General features: G+C 45.1%; 1 protein-coding gene and 1 non-coding gene across 2 annotated transcripts; both read left to right on the top strand.

Moving 5' to 3' along the window:
• Positions 1-6038: 6038 nt before the first annotated feature.
• On the top strand, positions 6039-22890 carry HTR3B (5-hydroxytryptamine receptor 3B). Its single transcript, XM_086339301.1, has 6 exons — positions 6039-6127; positions 8452-8621; positions 9131-9288; positions 20069-20279; positions 20667-20849; positions 22283-22890. Exons 1-6 carry the CDS (start codon positions 6054-6056, stop codon positions 22513-22515), a joined length of 1029 nt encoding a protein of 342 aa, XP_086195427.1. The 5' UTR covers positions 6039-6053; the 3' UTR covers positions 22516-22890.
• LOC147357458 (U6 spliceosomal RNA) lies at positions 21200-21303 on the top strand. Its single transcript, XR_015142550.1, has one exon. It is a non-coding gene; the product is annotated as a U6 spliceosomal RNA (small nuclear RNA).
• Positions 22891-24051: the final 1161 nt, after the last annotated feature.

Below are 24051 nucleotides of genomic sequence, written 5' to 3' on the forward strand. Positions count from 1 at the left end.
CAACTCTGCATCAAAAATATTTTTATTTATTTATTTAGCCATGCCCAGCAGCTTGTGGGATCTTAGTTCCCTGACAGGGATTGAATGTGGGCCCTCCGAAGTGAAAGCATGGAGTCCTAACCGTTAGACCAAAAATATACATATTTTTTAAATTCCAGAAAGTTCCAGCAAATGAAACTTGAATTTGCCTGCCGTGCACTGACAACTATTTACATGGCATTTATATTGTATTGGGTAATTATGGGTATTCTAGAGACGATTTGGGCTTCCCAGGCGGTGCTAGTGGTAAAGAACCCATCTGCCAGTGCAAGAGACACAAGAGACGTGGGTTCAATCCCTGGGTCAGAAAGATCCCCTGGAGGAGGGCATGGCAACCCATGCCAGTATTCTTGCCTGGAGAGTCTCATGGACAGAGGAGCCTGGTGAGCTACAGCCCATGGGGTCGCAAAGAGTCGGACACAACCAAAGCAAATAAGCAATTACAGCACAGAGATGATTTAAAGTATACAGGAGAATGTGTGGAGGTTATATGCAAATACTTCTCCATTTTACACATAAGGAACTTGAGTATCTGTAGATTGTGATAACCAAGAAGGTTTTGGAGCCACTGGAGCCAATCCCCCATGGATACTGAGGGATAACTGTATACCATTTTAAAACCTGCCTTTCCCAAGTATCTGTTTGAAGTTCATAAAAATCTGTAAGTTTTTTATGTTTTAGAGTAAGTTCACTCAGGCTAGCCTTTGTTGAACAACTATAACAGGGTTACTGTATCTTTGAACCATCCTTTTTTTCTAAAGGTACCTAGAAATATTTATGCAATAACAACTTGCTTTCTTGATTGTAGAAAGGGGGAGCTTTAAAAGTTTATTGTTTCTCTTTCAAACTATGCCACCCCCTGTGCACACCTATATAGTATTGAGTATTGCACAATTCCAGGTGCACCCCCTCCAAAGAGCGGAGAAGGTGATGGCACCCCACTCCAGTACTCTTGCCTGGAAAATCCCATGGATGGAGGAGCCTGGTAGGCTGCAGTCCATGGGGTCGCTGGGAGTCAGACACGACTGAGCGACTTCACTTTCACTTTTCACTTTCATGCATTGGAGAAGGAAATGGCAACCCACTCCAGTGTTCTTGCCTGGAGAATCCCAGGGACAGGGAGGCCTGGTGGGCTGCCATCTATGGGATCGCACAGAGTCAGACATGATTGAAGCGACTTAGCAGCAGCAGCAGCAGCCCCACCCAGCCTGGATTGAGGACAGTGGTAGTCTTGGCCCCATGCACAAACATCATCTATCTTTGATGTGGTTGGATAATTCACTGGATAATTAATTTAATGTATCTTGTTCTAGGGAAGAAAATGGACCTGTTATTTGCTTTCATGCCATAACTCCCCAGCTCCATTGTTTTACTGAAATTGATATTATACTTAATATTACAGAAGTACAAATGTTAGTTAAATGACTCTATACCTTTGAACCAAAATCAGCAGAAGCGTTTCACATTTTATTTTACATATTTTCATCTTGGATTTTCTATATCTCTATTCTCTTTGAATGATGCAACTTTTAATGATGGATTATGAAAGTGAAAAAGTTGCTCATTCGTGTCCAACTCTTTGGGACCCCCGTGGACTATACAGTTCATGAATTCTCCAGGCCAGAATACTGGAGTGGGTAGCCTTTCCCTTCTCCAGGGGATCTTCCCCATCCAGGGATCAAACCCAGGTCTCCTGCATTGCAGGTGACTTCTTTACCAGCACAAGGGAAGCCCAAGAATACTGGAGTGTGTACCGTGTCCCGTCTCCAGGGAATCTACCTGACCCAGGAATCGACCTGGGGTCTCCTGCATTGCAGGCAGATTCTTTACCAACTGAGCTATCAGGGAAGCCCATGGGAAGAAATGGATTTATCTGCAGTCTATATCAGCCTCCTTACTTATACATTCCCTGGAAATGTTTTCAAAGATGGTTTCCTTTTTCTCTATTCATACATTTTTTAAATGGCAGCTCTATTGATGTACAACCCAACTACGAAATTTATGTATTTAAAGTATACAATTCAGTGGTTTTAGTATATTCACAGAGCTGTGCAACCATCACCACTATCTAACTTCAGAGCATTTCATCACTTCAAAAAGAGCCTTCATACCGTTAGCAGTCACATCCTGCATCCCATCCCCACCAGCCCTAGGCAAACACTAATCTAATTTTTACCTCTATAGATCTACCCATTCTAGACATTTCATATAAATGGTATCTTACAATAAATGGCCTCTTGTGACCGAATTCTTTCATTTAGCATAATGTCTTCAAGGTTCATCTATATCGTAGCATATATCATATTTCATTACTTTTTAGTGCTGGAAAATATTCTATTGAATGGATACATACTAATTTTGTTTATCCATTCATCAGTTGATGGGCATTGGCTTATTTTTACTTTTTAACTGCTGTGAACATTCCTGTACAGGTTTGCTTTTTTTTTTTTTCTGTACAGGTATTTTTGAATGTGTGGACTTGCTTTCAAGTCTCTTGATTATTCACTTAGGAGTGGAATTGCTAGGTCATATGGTAACTCTATATTTAACATTTTAAGGAACTACCATATTATTTTGCAAAGTGGCTGCACAACTTTAAAATCCCACTAACAATGTATGAGGGCTCCAATTTTCAACATTCTTCCTAACACTTGTTATTTTAATTTTATTCCTCCTAATGGGGTAGAGTGGTATCTCATTGTGGTTTTGAATTGCATTTCCCTAATAACTAATGATGTTGAGCATCTTTTCAAGTGCTAATTGGCCACATTTGTATATCTCTTTTGGAGAAATATCTATTCAAGTCCTTTGCTCATTTTTTTTTCAAATTTGTATTGGAGTATAGTTGATTTACAATATTATATTCTTTTCAGGTATACAGCAAAACGGTTCAGCTATACATATACATACCTATTCTTTTTCAGATGCTTTTCCCATTTAGGTCATTACAGAACATTGAGTAGTCATTTGAAAAATTTTTTTGGCCGCACAGCATGTGGGATCTTCGTTCCCTGTTCATTCAAACCCATACCTCCTGCTTTGGAAGTTCAGAGTCTTAATCACTAGACTGCTAGAGAAGTCCCTAAATTATTATTTTTGTTGTGGTAAAATACACATAATATAAAATTTACCATCTTAATCATTTTTTAAGTGTACAGTTCAATGGCACTAAGTACATGCTCATTGTTTTGCAATCATCACCACCGTCCATCTCCAGAACTCTTCATCTTCTGAAACTGAAACTTTATACCCATTAAACACTAACTCCCCGTTTCCCAGCCCCTGGGAAACACTCCATCATTCTACTTTCTGTCTCTCTGAATTTGACTGGTTTAAGTACCTAGTGTATAGTGGAATCACCTTGTCCTTCTGTGACTGGCTTACTTCGTGACTCAGCATAAAGTCTTCAAGTTTCATCCATATTGTAGCATGTGTCAGAATTTCCTTTCTTTTAAAGACTGAGTAAATATTACATTGTATGTATGCACTACTTTTTGTTCATTTATTCCTCCATTGATGGACACTTGTGTTGCTTCCACCCCTTGGCAACTGTGAATAATGCTGCCGTGAACACGGATGTGCAAATATCTGACCTAGTTCTTGTTTTCAGTTCTTTTGGGTAAACGCCAAGGAGTGGAATTGCTGGACCACGTAGTAGTCCTATTTTTAAGTTTTTACGAACAGCACACTGTTGTCCACAGCAGCTGCACCATTTTACATTCCCAACAACAGTGCACAAGAATTCCAATTATCCTCACCAACACTTATTTTCTGCTTAAAAAACAAAGTAGCCATCCTAATGAGAGTGAAATGGTATTTCATTGTGGGTTTCAATTTGTATTTCCCTAGTGATTAGAGATTATATAAGCCAGCTCTGACTCTGACTGCCATAACAAATATCATAGACATGGTGACTGAGACAACAGAAATTTATTTCTCACAGTTTGGGAATCTGGGAAGTTCAAGATCAAAGTTCTGGCCAGTTTGGTTCCTAGTAAAAGTTGTCTTTCCGGCTTGCAGTTGGCTGCCTTCTCACCGTGTTTTCATATGGAGGAAAAAGAGATCATTCTCTCTTCCTCTTTCTCTAAGGCCACCAAGCCTCTTGCATGAGGGCCCACCCTTGTGACCTCATTTTACCTTAGTTATCTCCTGAGAGTCCTGTCTCCAAATACAGCCACATATGAATTTTGGAAGAACACAGTTTGGTCCATAGCCGTGATGCTGAGCATATTTTCCTGTGTTTATTGGCATTTGAATATCTACTTTGGACAAATGTCTGTTCAAGTCTTTTGTCCATTCTTAAATAAGGATTTTGGTTTTGAGTTGTAGAAGTTCTTTAATATTTGGGATAATAACCCTTTATCAGCTATATGATTCACAAATATTTTCTCACATTCCATGAGTTTCCTTCTCACTATATTATGTTCTTTGATGCTTGTTTTAAATTTTGGTTACTTATCTTTATTGTTGACTTGTAAGAGTTCTTTATATATTCTAGATACAAACCTCTTACTAGCTGTGTGATTTGCAAGTATTTTCTCCCACACTGTGGGTTGTCATCGACTTCCCGTCATTTGACTTTAAAGCACAAAAGTTCTAAATTTTGATGAAGTCCCATTTACTTCTTCTTCTGTTGCTTGTGCTTATGGTGTCTTATCTAAGAAATTATTGCCTAATTCAAAGTCATGAATATTTACTCCTATGTTTTGTTCTAAGAGTTTTGTAGTTTTAGCTCTTACATTTAGGTTTATGATCCATTTTGAGTTAATGTTTGAATGTGGTATGAAATATTCCTTTTAATCCCTAAGAACATAGTAACTATAGCATGTTTTTGTTTTTTTACTAGATTCAATATGAAAAAAATTTAATGAAGAGGATTTTTTTTTTGTTTGGGGGGGTGGTCTTTGCTTTTTTAATCACTGATTCATTGCAGAATGGGGAATCACATCTATTTATATCATCAAAAATATACCTCACTTGGATTAAGCTCATTCAATCTGTTATATAAGCAGAGAAATCCAAACATAAGGTAACAACAGGAAAGGCTGCCAATGGCAATCGAAATATTAATAATACTCATTCGAAGATTAGGAATAACATCTTAATTACAGATAAGAGCTTGGTCTCATCTTTTTAGTCCAGAATTGGCTATGACTATATATCATGTTATAGTCTGATTAATGCAGAGTAACTATTAAAGTAGGAAAGAGATTAGCAAATCATTTAACATGTCAAGTGTGGTTAAAGCATCATTTTGTCATAGATAATACAGTAAAGCTTATAGCAACAGGTGTATGTAATAAATAACTGGGAATACTCAGATCTTAAAGAGTCAAGGTGATGTTTTTAAAATCAGCATTATTTACCTGGATGCAATTTTCTTCCTCTGAATTGTCATACTGTTGAATTGGGCTTTGATTTACTGACTCTCTAAGATTTGCTGTGTATTTAATTTTTGCTTTGCAGGATACACAGAATCAAAAATTAAAGACAAGCATATGGTATCGTGAGGTAAATGATTATTTTTTTTTCCTTCTATGCATGCTGGACTCCTGAAATTGATCTGCTGAAAAATGTAATTATTTGAAAGAATAGATATTATCCTTTTTTTTCTTTTTTTGGCTGCACCATGTGGCATGTGGGGTCTTATTTCCCTGACCAGGGATCAAACTCATGCCCCCTGCAGTGAAAGCTCTAAGTCTTAACCACTGGATTGCCAGCGAAGTCCCAGGAATAAATATTATCTTTCCTTTTAAATTTCCTTACATCTGCAGCAGACCTGATTTATTAGAATCCAAGTAAGATATATGGCTGTTGTTTCTGATTAGGGCAAACATCTTTAGGAGTTGGATGAGAAGTCCTCTCCCCTAACAGATAGTAGCAACAGGCTGATCAATTGAGTTACTCATCTAAATTCCTCTTCAGTTCTTTGATGGGGCTGACATTACCTCTTTGTGACATTTTCTTTTTGGCTACAGGTTTGGGATGATGAGTTTTTATCCTGGAACTCCAGCATGTTTGATGAGATTAGAGAGATCTCTCTACCTCTAAGTGCCATCTGGGCCCCTGATATCATCATAAATGAGTAGTAAGTGTGTTCGGGTGTGTTTCTGTGGGGTGTAGACTGCTTAGAATACTCAAGCCAGTTGCTGCTTCCTTTCAGACATTGTTATTATTTTTTGTCTCTCAACTTGAAGAGGAGCTGTATTGTTGGGAGCATTCAGGTTAGCAGTATCAAAACCGTGAGTTGACATCATTTAAAATACAGTGTGTACATGCATGCTAAGTCCCTTCAGTCGTGTCCAACTCTTTGCAATCCCATGGACTGTAGCCCATCAGGCTCCTCTGTCCATGGAATTCTCCATGCAAGAGTACTGGAGTGGGTTGCCATGCCCTCCTCCAGGGGATCTTCCCAACCCGGAGATTGAACCTGAATCTCTTCCATTTCCTGCATTGGCAAGCAGGTTCTTTACCAATAGCGCCACCTGGGAAGCCCTTTAAGATAAAGATTTGATTGCTAATGCTTGATGTTACCCATGGATTATGTCTATGTTTTAACAGTAGCAAGTGAGTTGACCCATGAGGCTGTCATCGCTGAACCCACATTTGCCAGGTGACTGTCTCATGGACAATGTGATTCAGTCTTTGCACTTCTGGGCTAGTCTGGGATGATATATGGTCACTACCGGAAACCAGATGATATATGGTCCATACTGGAGAAATGGTATGGACCTAACAGAAGCAGATGATATTAAAAAGAGGTGGCAAGAATACACAGAAGAACTGTACAAAAAACATCTTGACAACCAAGATAATCACGATGGTATGATCACTCACCTAGAGCTAGACATCCTGAAATGTGAAGTCAAGTGGGCCTTAGAAAGCATCACTACGAACAAAGCTAGTGGAGGTGATGAAATTCCAGTTGAGCTATTTCAAATCCTGAAAGATGATGCTGTGAAAGTGCTGCACTCAATATGCCAGCAAATTTGGAAAACTCAGCAGTGGCCACAGAACTGGAAAAGGTCAATTTTCATTCCAATCCCAAAGAAAGGCAATGCCAAAGAATGCTCAAACTACCGCACAATTGCACTCATCTCACACACTAGTAAAGCAATGCTCAAAATTCTCTAAGCCAGGCTTCAGCAATATGTGAACCATGAACTTCCAGATGTTCAAGCTGGTTTTAGAAAAGGCAGAGGAACCAGAGATCAAATTGGCAACATCCGCTGGATCATGGAAAAAGCAAGAGAGTTCCAGAAAAACATCTATTTCTGCTTTATTGACTATGCCAAAGCCTTTGACTGTGTGGATCACAATAAACTGTGGGAAATTCTGAAAGAGATGGGAATACCAGACCACCTGATCTGCCTCTTGAGAAACCTATATGCAGATCAGGAAACAACAGTTAGAACTGGACATGGAACAACAGACTGGTTCCAAATAGGAAAAGGAGTACGTCAAGGCTGTATACTGTCACCCTGCTTATTTTACTTATATGCAGAGTACATCATGAGGAAGGCTGGGCTGGAAGAAGCATAAGCTGGAATCAAGATTGCCGGGAGAAATATCAATAACCTCAGATATGCAGATGACACCACCCTTGTGGCAGAAAGTGAAGAGGAACTCAAAAGCCTCTTGATGAAAGTGAAAGAGGAGAGTGAAAAGGTTGGCTTAAAGCTCAACATTCAGAAAACGAAGCTCATGGCATCTGGTCCCATCACTTCATGGGAAATAGATGGGGAAACAGTGGAAACAGTGGGAGACTTTATTTTGGGGGGCTCCAAAATCACTGCAGAAGGTGATTGTAGCCATGAAATTAAAAGACGCTTACTCCTTGGAAGGAAAGTTATTGACCAACCTAGATAGCATATTGAAAAGCAGAGACATTGCTTTGCCAACAAAGGTCCATCTAGTCAAGGCTACGGTTTATCCAATGGTCATGTACGGATGTGAGAGTTGGACTGTGAAGAAAGCTGAGCGCCGAAGAATTGATGCTTTTGAACTGTGGTGTTGGAGAAGACTCTTGAGAGTCCCTTGGACTGCAAGGAGATCCAGCCAGTCCATTCTAAAGGAGATCAGCCCTTGGTGTTCTTTGGAAGGAATGATGATAAGCTGAAACTCTAGTACTTTGGCCACCTCATGTGAAGAGTTGACTCATTGGAAAAGACTCTGATGCTGGGAGGGATTGGGGGCAGGAGGAGAAGGGGACGACAGAGGATGAGATGGCTGGATGTCATCACTCAATGGGCGTGAGTTTGAGTGATCTCCGGGAGTTGGTGATGGACAGGGAGGCCTGGCACACGATTGAGCGACTGCACTGAACTGAACCATCTCATGATCAGTTCTGTTTATGTATTAGAATGATGAAAGCTCACTCTGTAACCACAAGATCTCTTGTGTTTCTCACAGTGTGGACATTGAAAGATCACCTGACCTTCCCTATGTCTATGTGAACTCATCTGGGACCATTAAACACTCCAAGCCCATCCAGGTGGTCTCTGCATGCAATTTGGAGACATATGCTTTTCCATTTGATGTCCAGAATTGCAGCCTAACCTTCAGTAGCATTCTGCACACAGGTAAGTCATGAGAGGTGTAGTCTGCTAGTGGGCAAATACACTTGTGCTGGGTGGGCACGCAAAGGTGAAATTATGTTATGTGGTCCCTCAATTGATTTTATTTTTGCACATCACTGATTTTTTATAAATCTAAAATCTTCTTGCAGTTATTTGGCTCCTGGTGCAATTCAGACTAACCACAATATTGTGCCCAGAGATAGGGCCCTTTGCTGCTGTTGATTTGAAAACACAATATTAGGCCTCCGTTGCCATTGAGAACATTATAGAATTCTCGTTCTATAGAATGGAGTGCAAACCCTAAGTTCATAGCTGCTTTTTTTTTTCATGACCAGAAAGTTTTTGTTCCTCATCATTACCCCTAATTCAAAATGGTATATTGAACCCCATCTCAGTAAGACTGTCCATATGGGAGCAAGAATTAAAAGGAAGGGTTTTAATTGGGAATTAGAAAAGTGGGCTGTCTTTGGTGCCTGTTTCTATGGGAAATCAACTGTTTCTGTTATTTTCAGTGGAAGATGTAGACCTGGCCTTCCTGAGAAGCACAGAAGACATTACACATGACCAAAAGGCATTTTTGAATGACAGTGAGTGGGAACTTCTTTCTGTGTCCTCAACCTACAGCATCCTGCAGAACAGCGCTGGAGATTTTGCACAGATTCAGTTCAATGTAGGTTCCACCCCTCTTCCTGTCCCTATTGCCTGCTTCTCTGCAGTCTTTCACCTTCCCTATCAGGCTGAGCAATCTCTGCTCTCCTGCATCTTCTCAATCGTATCCCCTAAGCACAGCTGATTCAGATGGCTCCAGACATCCGTTTGCATCTGAGACCAGAGGTTCAGCCGTAGATCCTGGACTCCTGCTGGAGTGGTTCCATACATGAACATAAAGAGAATGGTTTTCAGACACAGAGCCCCGAACCAGCCACTGCAGCAGGAGTCCTCACACCTTTCAGCACATATAACATTCTCACTTCTAATTGCTACTGAGAAGGAAAAAGAAAGAAGAAACCCACACACAGCAACCAAAATTAGGAGAAAAACGTCTCTTCAATATGAATGTCCTGTGTGACATTAAGTAAATTATTAATTATTCCAGATGCAAATGCATAAAATTACCATATTATTAACTTAAGTATCTTGAGGGATTAGCTAACCTGTCATCAGGAGGATCCTCAGAGACCACTGGTGGTTTCCAGATTTGAGAAGTACAACTGCTCAGCAAGGACCTGATAAAAACCCAGACTTCTCAGATACGCCACCAGGAGTGCTTTTGGGTGTATTGTTCCTGGGGAAGTGTGTCCACTGGGTGCCTGGAGCGGGCAGTGGGGAGCAGGACAGTGAAGCCTGCTGCTTTGCAGTCCAGAGGCACCGTTCCTCCTTCCCGCCTGACAAACCATCCTGACATGTGGTCTGCAGCAAGTTTCTGCAGCCAGTAGACTTGTCATTTGCGTTCAACCCTGCTTTTCTGCACAAAGTCAGCTAGTGATGGTGGTAGCTGGGGGTGGGAGGGTCCTTCAGACCAGGTAACCTGCCTGAGAGCTAGAGACTACAGACAGGTCAGGATTAAGCACAGCTGAATTCTCCTAGAAACAAACCTTTTGGACAAGAAGGGAAAATTTAGACTACACCAAGGTGCTATGGTTACAATGGATAATTACCTGCTAAGGAGGATGGTGGTGGTGAAATAAGTGATTATTGAGGGCACAGAAACCCTCCATTGGTTAAAAGGTGTGGTATGCAGTTTTCTAGTAAAGCACTTGTTAAAACAAGGCCTCTTAAATACAGCTGTGATTTGAACCTGACTGATGTATAATGCTGGGCACCACCTAATCCCAATTCACGCCTTCCTTGTGGTAGGGCTTGAGTCCTTGCCTCTTCTACTTGTTTTTTTAGCAAAGCTTACACTGTGGCTTGTTTGTCCACTTTTTTACCGAGGGAAAGGGAGGGGGGTGCGGAAAAGAAAGCTTTTTTAATTTCAATGAGTTTCTTGGCTCAGAGTAAACACCTCATTAATTTTAAAGATATCAGCCTGCAAACATTATTAATGCAGCCCGAATAATGGAGAGCATTAAAGGGAAATGTGAGGGAGTAGCACGTGCAAGGTGGAACACAGTCACCTACCAAGCACTCCGGAGAAGGCTGCACACACCATTACCTACACTGCACGGAGGAGAAAAACAAAGACGGGAGAAGGGGCAGGTAAGCCAGAGTGTGGGAGGGCGCGCACACACACTGGCTCCCCCTCTCTGCACAGCGCAGCCGCTGTTTGTAGCTACACGCCACCCTCTAACCTAAATATTGTCTTCTCAACGCTGGTCAAGTTTTTCTGTGTCCTAGCTCCATTTTAAATATGATGAGCACAGGCATAAAATATTGTTAAAGGGAGGAGAGGCTTCCCTGAATCACAGGGAACAGGTCCGCGTTTCTTTGCTGTCTTCCGTGCCATGCTTCTTCTCCATTCAGGGTTTACGCTGAGGGCAGCCGGAGAGGGCAGTGAACCGATTTCTTGCTCTGGGAGCTTTTCCCAGGGTTCGGTTGCCGTGGGGGCTACGGTGGGTTGTTTGCTGGGGTGGGGGGAGCGGGGTTGCCTTCCACCCTGGCCCTCGGGAGCAGAATCTTGAGAAGAGTCACAGATCGTGCTTGGTGAGGCAGGGAGCCGAACTCAGGAACATTTCTGCAACTCTGGAAGACAAAGTAGACTGAGTGACTCTCCAGGTCAGTTCTCGGCCCCCTTGACCTCTCTCAGCCTCCACGACTCCCCCGTTCCCACTACGAGCACAATGATGGCTCATGTTCTCTTACTCCGCGCCAGATATCCAACTCCGAATTGAGCAGTCAAGTCACCTTGGTGTCCTTCAACAACCTTCAGGCAATGATGTAAAATTCAGAGCCCAGTTTCCTGCCCACGTTGGACTCTCCAGGGTCCTGACAGCAAAAGGCCAGCTTCCTCTTAATCTAATCACCTGCTGTGTCCCCATCCTGGCTGCCCAGCACGGGGTTGGGGACAGATACGGCAGAAGGAGGAACAAAGATCTAAATACACGTTCCACCTGGGCCTGATGTACACGCTGCTGCTGACACTGAATCAAATGCTTCGGGTGCCCGTTGGTTCCTGCTAACGTGCAGTCTGTCTGTGGCTCCAGGACATGTATTGTTGATCAGAGAGCACCGCTGACACCTTGGAGTCAGGCTGCATTCCACAGGGAGCCCAGAGCAGAGGCACGTCTGTGAGCAGCCTGGTGCCCAAGCCAGCGGCCACGGGAGGGGAGGCTTCCTTCAATACACTGTTGGAGGCGCTGGTTCCCAGAAACAGGATGAGCATTCAATTTCTGTACAGCAGTGCTTTTTGAAAAAGTAATTTTATTTATTTATTTATGGCTGTGCTGGGTCTTCATTGCTGCGTGGCTGCTACTCTCTGGCTGGTGTGCGCTCGGGCTTCTCATTGCTGTGGCTTCTCTTGTGGAGCACGGCTTCTAGAGTGCTCAGGCTTCCGAAGTTGCAGCTCACCGGCTCTAGAGCACAGTTTCAATAGTTGTGGTGAATGGGCTTCGTTACTCTGTGGCACGTGGGGTCTTCCCAGACTAGGGATCAAACCTGTGTCTCCTGCATTGGCAGGCGGATTCTTTACCACTGAGCCACCAGGGAAGCCCATGTGTGGCAGTGTTTTGTTTCCTTTTTGTTTTCTAAAGAATGACGGTAGAAGTGTGAGGAGGTAGAAATGATACTTTAGAACTCTTATTGGGTGCAAGGGCTTCCCAAGTGGTGCTAGTGGTAAAGAAGCCGTCTGCCAATGCAGGAGACATAAGAGAGGCCAGTTTGGTCCCTGAGTCAGGAAGATCCCCTCGGGGAGGGCATGGCAACCCACTCCAGTATTCTTGGACATAGGACTCTGCAAGCTGCAGTTCATGGGGTTGCAGAGTTGGACACGACTGAAGTGACTTAGCATACACGCATTGGATGCAAACTGGCAGACAGTTGTGGGAGCTGTAGTGAGGCCTGACCCCAGATATCCTCTCTCGGAGTAAATGCTCATGCGAGCAGGAACTGGGAGACCTACAGGGGCCTCCTAGAAAAATGAAGAGGGGCATTTGTGAAAGGAATATGCCTCATGTATCCTATTTTTCAGATGTAATTTTCCTTTCTATATTAGATTCATTTTGTTGATATATCGATTGAATCCAGCTCATAAACTTGACAGAAGATCCTTCCAAGCTCTACAGGTCACTCCAGAGAGGAGAGAGAAAGAGAGAATTTGGACCCCTAGAAACCCTCCAGGGTGAATCATGGACTTTCTGCTAAACCAACTCGACTCACGGTCTAGATCCAAGAAGCTCTCACTCTTGCACAAGGATCTTACTTAAATGGCAGCAACTTTCCCGTTCTTTCTGAATTGGGAATGCTGGGAGGGGCTTGGGAGAGGAGGCAAATGGGCTTCTGTATGAAGCGTGAGTCTGGCCGTCAAAATTCCAAGTATGTCATAAAGACGGTCATGCAAAATTGAGTACTGGTGGGGTCTATCATCAAGGAGGCAGTTAGAGGCTAACCTTGGGGCCTATTCCATCTCCAAGGAGCTCTCCACACACACATTCTGAATTAGATTGATCTCTTTCATTAACATCAATAGGCTCCAAATACCTTTGTGTACTTATTATTACCTGGCTTTAATGGATAATGAAATTGTGGCATAATATTGCTAACACCTGAAGGGTGTCTAATGGAGAACACGGACTGAAACTAAAGTGCTTTTTCTTCCCTTTCTGTGGAATTTAAAGGCACCAGCTCCTTTAGTCCATTAGAAATGATGGGCTCTAGGTAGGGGCAGTTCTGCAGAGAGCAGTGTCTTGCCGAGCTGGTGATGTACCATCCCCCTGGCATACGGGGGTCACTGCCTCTGACATGAGCTGCAGAGAAGTGGCCCCCAGAAGACTGACTTCAAGAGGGGAGCCCCACTTTGGGCTCACTCCACTCTCTCACCCATTGGAACTAAAAGAACCATTATTAGCAGACTCTAATACAACTTGATGCACTTCTTTTGAGTTCTTATCCTGTGCCAAGCTCATTGCTAAGCACCGAGGACACCAGCATGGATAAAACAAGACTCTAGGTTCCTCTCACGGGCCTCAAAATCTGTCCAAGGAGGCACGATAACAGTGACCACAAAACCAAGCACTGAGTCTATATTAGACAGCATTTTAAAAGTTTCTGTATTTAATCCTTACATCTCTACGAGATGAGGACTCCACATATCCGCATTTTTACAGGTGGTTGAATTGGGGTGCAGAGAAGTTAAGCAACTTAACCAAGGTTAACAGGTGACCAGTGGAGCCAGGACTTGACTGACACACAGCTAAAGAGAAGCAGTATGTTTCAGTCCATTTTGTGGCATTTTCCCACTGTGTGTTACTGGCCAGGTCGCCTGTATCAGTTTTTTTTTTTTAATTATTTATTTTATTTATTTGGCTGTACCGGGTCTTTGTTGCAGCAGGCAGGATCCTTTAGTTATTGCATGCCAGATCTAGTTTCCTGACCAGGGATCAAACCTGGGCCCCCTGCATTGGGAGCCTGGCCTCTTAACCCCTGGACCACCAGGGAAGTCCCCACCTGATTAGTTTCTTTGGGTTGCCGTAACAAAGTACCACTTTAAGACAATAGAACTGTCTTCTCTCATAGTTCTGGAGGTCAGAAGCCTGTAATCAAAGTGTACACAGGGTTGGTTCCTTCTGGGCACTCTGAGGGACAGTCTGCTTCTTGCTTCTCTCTTAACTTTTGGTGGTTTCTAGCAACCTTGTCTTCCCTGGGCTTGTAGGATGTATCACTCCAATGCCTGCCTCCATCTTCACATGCCTACAAAGGTATTATCCTTTGTATGTCTCATCTCTTCTTTTTACAGGGACACTTCATTTGCAATGATCTCATTTCCAAATAAGGTTGTATTCTGAGCTTCTGGAAGGACATGAATTTTGGGGAGCATTATTCAACCCAGTGGAGCTTCTGAGGAGGCTCAGTGGTAAAGAATCCACCTGCCAATGCAGGAGACACAGGTTCCATCCCTGGGTTGGGAAGATACCCTTGAGAAGGAAATGGCAACCCGTTCCAATATTCTTGCCTGGAAAATCCCATGGACAGAGGAGCCTGGTGGGCTACAGTCCAGGTCACAAAAGAGCTAGCTGGACAGAACTGGTGATAACAGCAACATTTAACCCAGTAGAGTCTGCCACCTTCTGACTCCCCCAAATTCATGTCTGTCCCACATGCAGAATATAGTCACCCTATCCCAACATCCCCAAACATCTTAACCCATTTCAGTACTGATTCTAAGACCAAAAAGTAGTGAAAGTGTTAGTCACTCAGTTATGCCTGACTCTTGGTGACCCCATGGAGTGCAGCCCGCTAGGCTCTTCTGTTTATGGGGTTTTCCAGGCACGAATACTGGAGTGGATAGCCATTCCCTCCTACTGGGGATCTTCCTGATCCAAGGATCAAGCCTGGGTCTCCTGCATTGCAGGCAGATTCTTTACAGTCTGAGCCGCCAGGGAAGCCCTCTAAGATGAAAATATCATCTAAATATAAACTCAGAAAGTCCCAAATGTTATCATCAAATCAAGCATAGACTCTGGGTATGGTCCATTCCGGGGCAAACTTCTGTCTGCAGACCTGTGAAACATCTAACTGTCAGAATCTGGTTCCTGATCCCATAAGATGTGGGGTCAGTAGTAAGGGGCAAGAGCAGGGACCTGTCCTGTCAGCAGTTCTAACTCTAGCATTTAGGATTTAGGATTGTGCCTGACCTCTGTTCATGCTCAATTCATGTTTCTTGAACATGAGCATAAAGGGCTTTGAGGCTCAAATGAGATCATGGGAATAAGACATTTCTCAAAACTGTAGGATAAAATTAGAGTTTCTTTAGGCCGCACTGGGCTTGTAGAGAAAAGTAGACTAGTCCAGAGGTAGTATTGCCCCCAAATCATCCTAAAGAAAAAGGTGGGTCCTTTGTTCTTAAGAAAAGCAAAACTACAGGTACTGTTGGACCGAACTTAAGAACTGGCTCATCCTAGCTAAAAGGCAGAAGAATGGATGAAGTGGTTTTGGAAGGCCTAAGTTTATGATTTTATGTCAGCTTGTAACTTATACAATTTTTTGAGTTGGAGAACTTTCTGCTTTATGTCACAGCCCAAGCTAATTGTCTACCCCTGTTTCCTCTCTACTTTCAACTACTCTCGAAATCCAGTGAGGAATATCCTCACAACAAGACTGGCTACATAAATTTGTGGGGCCTCATGCAAAGTGGAAATGCAGGGTCCCTTGTTTAAAAATTATTGAGAACATCAAAATGACACCAAGCCAAGCATGGGGCCCTTCTAAGTGCAGGACTCCCTATGACTGCATGAAGCCAGCCTGCCTCCCAGCCTCTCAGTTCTTGCCATGCCTCTGCCCTGACACCTTGTGGAACCTGAGGTTCGGTGAAATTGCACTTTCTTGGGAACCAGGGACCCTAAGGAGCCACACTGCTTCTCTTTGGTTCTGACCCAGATTTCTATTCAGCATCCACATCTGGGTGGAGAGGAATCGTCTCAGCATGTGCTATTTACGTGGAAACTTTATTTAAAGAGTACAGCAGCTGATCTCAATTGTACCCAAGATGCTTGGCGAGGCAAAAGTAAACTGTTCTTTAAAAACGGGGGGAAAATCAAGGCTTGGAGAGGTTTGATACCATCCAGAGTCCCTGAAACCAGCACATAGAATGGAGGGGCTCAGGGCCTCTGCTGTTCCTTTGACTCTAAGTCTGGGCTCTCTCTGCTTAACCAACATGCCTGCTTGTGCTTTTCTTTGGGGTAGCATTCTTATTCTCTTCATCTCCTTTATGTAACATCCACCATGAAGTCTCAGGGGATCTTCTTGCTCCTACCCTCCAGAGACAGCAGACTTGGTCGCCCCTCCATCCCCACAGCCCAGGTGGGGCCCACAACACAAGACTTTGTGTGGACTCTGGCCCTGAACTCCCTTCTCCCCAACCCACCTACCGCGGCCACGCCTGTCACAGCACAACAAAGCAAGGAGAGAGATGCAGGGTTTTGACAGTTCATGGTTTTTCTTGTTGACTGCACTTTGGTAAAAATGTATTTTAACCAAATGATGGCAAAACAGTGAGTGTCAGTCTGGTTTAGATGTTTGCAGGCAATTAAGTTTAATGTGGAAGACCACAGTCAGACTACAATTGGCCAAATGGCCTTGGTCTACTGAGCTCCACTGAGTCAGGATATGCTTCCAGACCCAAAGGCTGAGGAGCCCTGACTCCCACCAGCAAGGTGACATCTCATCTCACCCAGCCAGGCTCCTCCCCTACCACCTTCTGCTCCGTCTTCCGTCTATGCAATTCTTTTCCAAACAGGGAGGCCAAGGTGAGAGAGAAGACCCTGAACTCAGCTCAGAGGTCTGATCAAACTGAGAGGAGGCTGTCTGGGAAACAGCGGAGCTTGGAACCAGAAGGTGCATGGGCACATCCCACTTACTCAGCTTACTTACGGGGCTGAACTTTATTCTCAAAAATCTACAGAGTGGGATGCCATACTACCTGCCAACAAACTCACACTGAGTATTAAATAAATCACATCCCATGTGAAAAAGAGTCTAGCACACTTTCTGACATGCAGAAATCATTCAGTTGTTTGGTGAACCAGAGAAGTGGGAGGTTTCAGACATTGGTTTGTTTGTTTGTTTTTTCCTTCAAATCTAGCAGCACCAGGCCCAGAACATTCATTTGTTTAGTGAACATTTACTGAATGTATGTGTGTTTTCAGTTCCGGAGTCATGTCCAGCTCTTTGTGACCCCATGGACTATAGCCTGCCAGGCTCCTCTGTCCATTGGGTTCTCCAGCCAAGAATACTGGACTGGGTTGCCATTTCCTTTAGGGGATCTTCCCAAATCCAGGATCAAACCCATGTTTCCTGCATTGGCAGGTGATTCTTTACCGCTGAGCTACTAATCAGTTCAGTACAGTCGCTCAGTCGTGTCTGACTCTTTGCGACCCCATGGGCTGCAGCACGCCAGGCTTCCCTGTCCATCACCAACTCCCAGGGCTTGCTCAAACTCATGTCCATAGAGTTGATGATGCCATCCAACCATCCCATCCTCTGCCATAAAATAGGCATTATTTTTGACCCCATGAGGGATTAAAAATTACTATTCCCACCCTCAAAGGGCCCATAGTCTGATGGGGGAAGCAGCCCTGTCATATCCTGTTTCTCTCCAGGAAAGATGAGAATAGATTTTGTGTTCATTATAGGCACGTCCTATGACCATCCTGGAGAAGGAAATGGCAACCCACTCCAGTATCCTTGTTTGGAAAATCTCATGGACAGTGGAGCCTGGTGGGCTGCAGTCCATGGGGTCGCAAAGAGTCGGCCACGACTGAGCGACGAACACTAACACTATGACCATCTCAGAGAAGCTGGGTGTAACAAAATGGCAGCAGCTCTCACTGTAATTTTATGAGACTTAAATTCCCAGCTATAAGACTTCTCTCACGGCCCAGTGGTGAAGAATCCACCTGCCAATGCAGGGGACGCAGCTTTGTTTCCTTGCCTAGGAAGGTCCACACGCCACAGGGCAGCTGAGCCCCTGCACCACAACCACTGAGCCTGCGCTCTAGAGCCCGCACGCTGCAACTAACGGAGCTCACGCACCCTAGAACCTGTGCTCTGCAACGAGAAGCCACCGCAGTGAGAAGCCCGCACACTGCGACTGGAGAGGAGCCCACACTCGCCGCAACTACAGAAAGCCTGTGGGCAGCAGCAAAAACCCAGCACAGCCAAAAAATAAATTAATTAATTAAAAAAAAAAAAAAACAATTCCCGGCTACCGGACCAGCTCTCTGCCCAGCCATGCTGTGGGCTCTGGTGGATTTCTGCAGTTGCCCCACTTCACAGCTACTTTTGCTCTTGGAGGCTGGACTGTGGCCTGTAGAGATGGGAGCCCTGGTCCAGTTTGGGAGTAGCGGGCAGGGGGAGCAGTGGCCGGAGGTTGGAGGGAGGGAGAGACCGAGTGAGGTGTTTATCTTTCCATTTCTCCCCACTCCAAGGAGCCTCCACCCACGGTCCGGGCTCCTAAGAGGACGCCACACGTCCCCCAGCCTTCTGTCCCCTCAGGTTCAACCACATTGCCGGCCCTGGGCCCCTTCAGGCCTACAGATAGGAACAGCTCAGCCAGTGCCCCAGTCCCTGGGGGATTGCCCTCCTCCTGTGATCGCCTTATGTCCCGACCACCTCTTGTCAAGCCCGCCTCGGCTTTCCTAGTTTCATTGTGCTATTTGCTCCTAGCCAGTCTCTGACACACACACACAGGTACTAAAGTGTGTGCATTCCAAGAAAGAAGAGACTAAACCAAAACCAGTGTAATATTTTGCAAACTAAGTGGTTTAAGAAGAAAGATTTTGGGTGTGAGACCTGATTTTAAAACAGTTTCTCACTCTCCAGCTATGTGAATTTGGACAAGCCATTTAGTCTCTAGGATCCTCTGTCTCCTGGTTAAAATGGAGGTTATAATACTCAGCCCCCAGCGTTGCTGTGAGGACTGCTGCTGCTGCTGCTGCTAAGTCACTTCAGTCGTGTCCGACTCTGTGCGACCCCATAGACGGCAGCCCACCAGGCTCCCCCGTCCCTGGGATTCTCCAGGCAAGAACACTGGAGTGGGTTGCCATTTCCTTCTCCTGTGCATGAAAGTGAAAAGTGAAAGTAAAGTCGCTCAGTCGTGTCTGACTCCCAGCGACCCCATGGACTGCAGCCTACCAGGCTCCTCCATCCATGGGATTTGCCAGGCAAGAGTACTGGAGTGGGGTGCCATTGCCTTCTCCGACTGTGAGGACTAAAGAAGACAAATCATATGAAACGCTTAGTCCAATGCCTGGCACACAGCAGGTGCTAAATAAATGGTGGCTTCTTCTTCTTATAATTATGAATAATATTATTAATATTTTTATACGGAAAAGCTTAAAGGATTCCCCTCCTATTTTCTAAACCACAAAATAACCTCCTATTTCTAAGCGACATAGAGGGACTTCCCTAATGGGCCAGTGGTCAAGAATCTGCCTTGTAATGCAGGGGACACAGGTTCAGTCCCTGGCGGAGGAACTAAGATCCCACATGCCTTGGAGCAACTAAGCCCATGCACCTCAACTACTGAACCCGTGCTCTCTGGAACCAGTGGGCTGCAAATACTGACCTGCACACCACAACTAGAGACTTCGTGTGCTACAGTGAAAGATCATGCATGATGTAACGAAGATCACATGTGCTGCAGCTAAGACCTGACATGGCTAAATAAATACATTTTTAAAAAATAAAAATAAATTATGTAGACTTTTCATATTATGTAAAAATGCTGGGACGGCAGTGTTGTTGGCTAGTCCATTGGCTTGGACCCTCTTGTCAACAGACTGTGTGTCCCTGCCCAGGTCGTGATTCGAAGGCACCCTCTGGTCTACGTGGTGAGCCTGCTGATCCCCAGCATCTTCCTGATGCTCGTGGACCTGGGCAGCTTCTACCTCCCGCCCACCTGCCAAGCCAGGATTCTGTTCAAGACCAGCGTGCTGGTGGGCTACACCGTCTTCAGGGTCAACATGTCTGATGAGGTGCCAAGGAGTGCAGGGAGCACCCCTCTGATTGGTGAGCAGCCCCGGGGTCACCAGGCCTTTTAAAAAATTATTCATTTATTTTTCACTGTGCTGGACGTTCATTGCTGTGCATGGGCTTTCCTTAGTTGAGGGGAGCAGAGGCTACTCTCTAGCTGCAGAGCGCAGGCTCTAGGCTGGTGGGTTCAGTAGCTGCAGCGCTGGGCTTAATTGCCCCAGGGCATGTAGGATCATCCCAGACCAAGGATGGAACCCATGTCACCTGCGTTGGCAGGTGGATTCTTAACAACTGGACCATCAGGGAAGTCCAGGTGCCCATCTGGCATTACTTCTGTCCAAGATCTGATGTTGCCTTTCAGACAGGGAAGCAAGGGGCCCAGAGACTCCTGCTAACCCCACCTCCTCCATCTCCTTCCCTCAGGGGTCTTCTTCACGGTCTGCATGGCCTTCTTGGTTCTTAGCTTATCCAAGTCCATCCTGCTGGTCAAATTCCTCTATGATGAGCGGTGCAGCCAGCAGGAGCAGACCCTCCTGTGTCTTCGAGGGGACATGGATACCAACCAGTGTCAAATGGATCCCGGGGCCCAGCTTGCTGGGGTAACAGGTTTGTGAGAAGCCTTGAGGTCCCTGTTTGTCTCGCTTGATCACTCAGCCCCAGTGCCCACAGGTGGAGCCTAGGCCACGCATCACTGTGTGAAAAAATGGAAACATCTGCTTCTTAGCCTCTGCCCTGCATTTTACATCAACTCTCTGGAGACAAGACAGTCTTCTGCTGGCTCTTTGGAAAGCCTAGAGATCAGCCCCTCATCCCCTTAGCTAGTTTTACTTACCAGTTTGGAGCCACCGACCTCAGAGTAGCAAAATGCCTGCACACGCACGCACACACATGCACAAATAGTTTGCATACATTTGGGTTCTAGTTGCCAAATGTGCAAAAATATACAGGTCATCCCAGTGCCCCCTTGCTCAGCACTTACACTAAAATTGGAGTGATACAAAGGTGAGTATGGGCCCTGGGCAAGGATGACATGCAACGTCATGAAGTGGTACATATTTTTACTGTGTTTTTTTAATTATTTATTTTTAAGGAGAATAATTGCTTTACAATGTTGTGTTGGTTTCTGCTGTACAACAATGTGAATCAGCCATAAGTATACTTATGTCCCCTCCCTCTTGAACCTCCCTTCCACCTCCCACCCCATCCCACCCCTCTAGGTTGTCACAGAGCACCAGGTTGAGCTCCCTGTTATACAGCAACTTCCCATTAACTTTACTGTATTCTTGAAAGTCAACAAGACACTATATTCCAGAAGTTCTCATCACAAGAACAAAAATCTGTAACTGTGTGAGGTGATGGGTGTTACCTGCTGCTGCTAAGTCGCTTCAGTCATGTCCAACTCTGTGTGACCCCATAGACAGAAGCCCACCAGGCTCCCCCGTCCCTGGGATTCTCCAGGCAAGAACACTGGAGTGGGTTGCCATTTCCTTCTCCAATGCATGAAAAGGAAAAGTGAAAGTGAAGTCGCTCAGTTGTGTCCGACTCTTAGTGACCCCATGGACTGCAGCCCACCATGCTCCTCCATCCATGGGATTTTCCAGGCAAGAGCGCTGGAGTGGGGTGCCATTGCCTTCTCCGGGTGTTACCTAGGCTTATGATTATCATCTCACAGTATATACAAATATTGAATCATTATGTTGTATGCTTGAAACTAATATAATGATACATATCAATTATACCTCAATTTAAAGAACCATCCCTGCCCTAAAGCTTTAAGTCAATGAGGGCTGTGCTACCTCAGAAAAATCTCCCAGAAGGATGTAACCTGGACTCATCACCCTGCTTGCTGTGTTCTCTGGGGTTCCTTCAGCACAGCCTTGCCTCCCCTCAGTGGATAGGGAGAGAATCCCCAATCTTCCAGCCCATTGGCCACTTTTGCCCACAACCTTCCTTGAAGGATAAAGCCATTGGCTTCAATGGGTAGGCAGGGGGAGCCATGATGTCCCCTGGCTCACCTACAGTGTCTTCCTCTTGTGCAGAGTCCCCCGTCTGTCAAGAGGACCAGGCCCCATCAGGGACCCTGAAGGAAGTCTGGTCCCAGCTTCGATCCATCAGCAGCTACTTCCAAACCCAGGACCAGGTGGACCGACAGGAGCTTGGGTGGCTGGCCCTCCTGGAACGCTTTGACCGCCTGCTCTTCCAAAGCTACCTCATTGTGCTGGGGCTCTATGCCGTCACCCTATGCTCCCTCTGGGTGTCGTGGAGTGGCTAGGAAGACCCAGGGTTGCTAGTGTCCATCCATGGGCTCTCCTGGCACTTGGGGAAGGCTGAACATTTTTTAAGGAGATATTGGAAGGAGAGGAATGGTGAGTTAAAAAGCTCTCCAGCCCGTTTCTTCTTTTCACTTACCCCAGAACACACATCATCTAATGTGCTATTGAATGACCCAGGAATAATATGCTCATGATGAAAATGCATAAACAGTGTGAGGTATCCGGGGAAAAGTAAGCCTGCCTTCTTTCCCAGTTCACTCCCCAGAAGGGACCACCATTAGCAGCCTCTTTCAGAACGTTTCTAAGCACATACAAACATATGTGTATGTTTAAACTGGTTTTTAAAAGGTGTTAAGAATGCACTCCTTCTCCCAGCCCTGTCGTGGTTACTTATTCAGTTAGTCATTCAGCGAAACTTGTATTGAGTGGCCGTGAAGCCCCAGGCATTATGTTAGGCATACCAGAGAATACAGAATAAGTCAATCTCAGGTTATTCTTCACTTGACTTGCTTCCTGAAGAACCTTGTTCCAACCAGAACACAAAGTTCTGTATCCCGGAGCCATGTCTATCTCCTGGAGCTCTGGTTCCCACCAGCCCAGGTGAGTCCATCTCCCCTGTGCGTTCCTATTGGAAGGGATCCAGACCTAGCACATCTCATAAACACACACCACGTGTGAGGCGCTGAGCTGGGGGGGAAAGCTTAATGCATGGCCCTTGGGAGTTTCCAGGAGTTTATAATCCACTGTCCGTGCATTAGTCTGCTCTAACTGTCATAGCAAAATACCACAGACCTGTGGGGGCTTAAACGGATGGATTTTCTCACACTTCAGGAGGCTAGAAGTCTAAGGTTGAGGTGTTGACAGGGTTAGTGTCTTCTGAGACCTCTTCCTGGGCTTGCAGATGGCTGCCTTCTCCCTGGGTTCTCATATGGTCTTTCTTCTGTGTGTGCACATATATGTCCAACCTTCCTCTTCTTCTAAGGACACTAGTCATATTGGAGTGGCCCACCCTAATGAACTCATTTAATCCTAACTACTTCTTTAAAAGCCCCTTTTTTCTATATGCATTCCCATTTGTGAGGTGCTGGGAATTAGGACTTCAACACAAGGATCTGAGTGAGACACAGTTCAGCCCATAACCCTCACTTGACTGTGGAGACTTGCCAGGTCCATAATCCAGAGGGTATTCTGGCAGGCTAGAGACCCAAGCAAGAATTGCAGTTGGAGTCCCAGGCTGGTCTTCTAGCAGGATTCTCTCTGCTTCTGGGGAGGTTGCTCTTTCTCTATAAGGTTTTCAAGTGACTGGATGAAGCCCACCCACATTCAGAAGGTTAATCTGTTTTACTCCAAGTCTACTGGTTTAAGACTTTAAACATCTAAGAAACACCTTCAAAGAAACATCAAGAATAATCTTTGAACAAATATCTGTGGCCCAGCTAAGATGACACTTGAAATTAGCCATCAGAGTCTCGATGGCCCCTTAGCTTCCCATCTGTGCCCACAGCCACTTGTCTAGATAGAAGAGCCCTGATCAC

The sequence above is a fragment of the Bos grunniens genome, chromosome 15, assembly GCF_055505025.1.
Source record: "Bos grunniens cultivar Pamir isolate PY7600 chromosome 15, Bosgru_T2T1.0, whole genome shotgun sequence".
Lineage (NCBI taxonomy): Eukaryota > Metazoa > Chordata > Mammalia > Artiodactyla > Bovidae > Bos > Bos grunniens.

Bases quoted from the DNA above. Each gene is read 5' to 3' on its own strand.
- HTR3B (XM_086339301.1), top strand. From the start codon at position 6,054: ATGTTTGATGAGATTAGAGAGATCTCTCTACCTCTAAGTGCCATCTGG. The intron at 8,622-9,130 runs GTAAGTCATGAG...TGTTATTTTCAG, and splicing joins CAGTAGCATTCTGCACACAG to TGGAAGATGTAGACCTGGCC. The intron at 20,280-20,666 runs GTGAGCAGCCCC...TCCTTCCCTCAG, and splicing joins AGGGAGCACCCCTCTGATTG to GGGTCTTCTTCACGGTCTGC.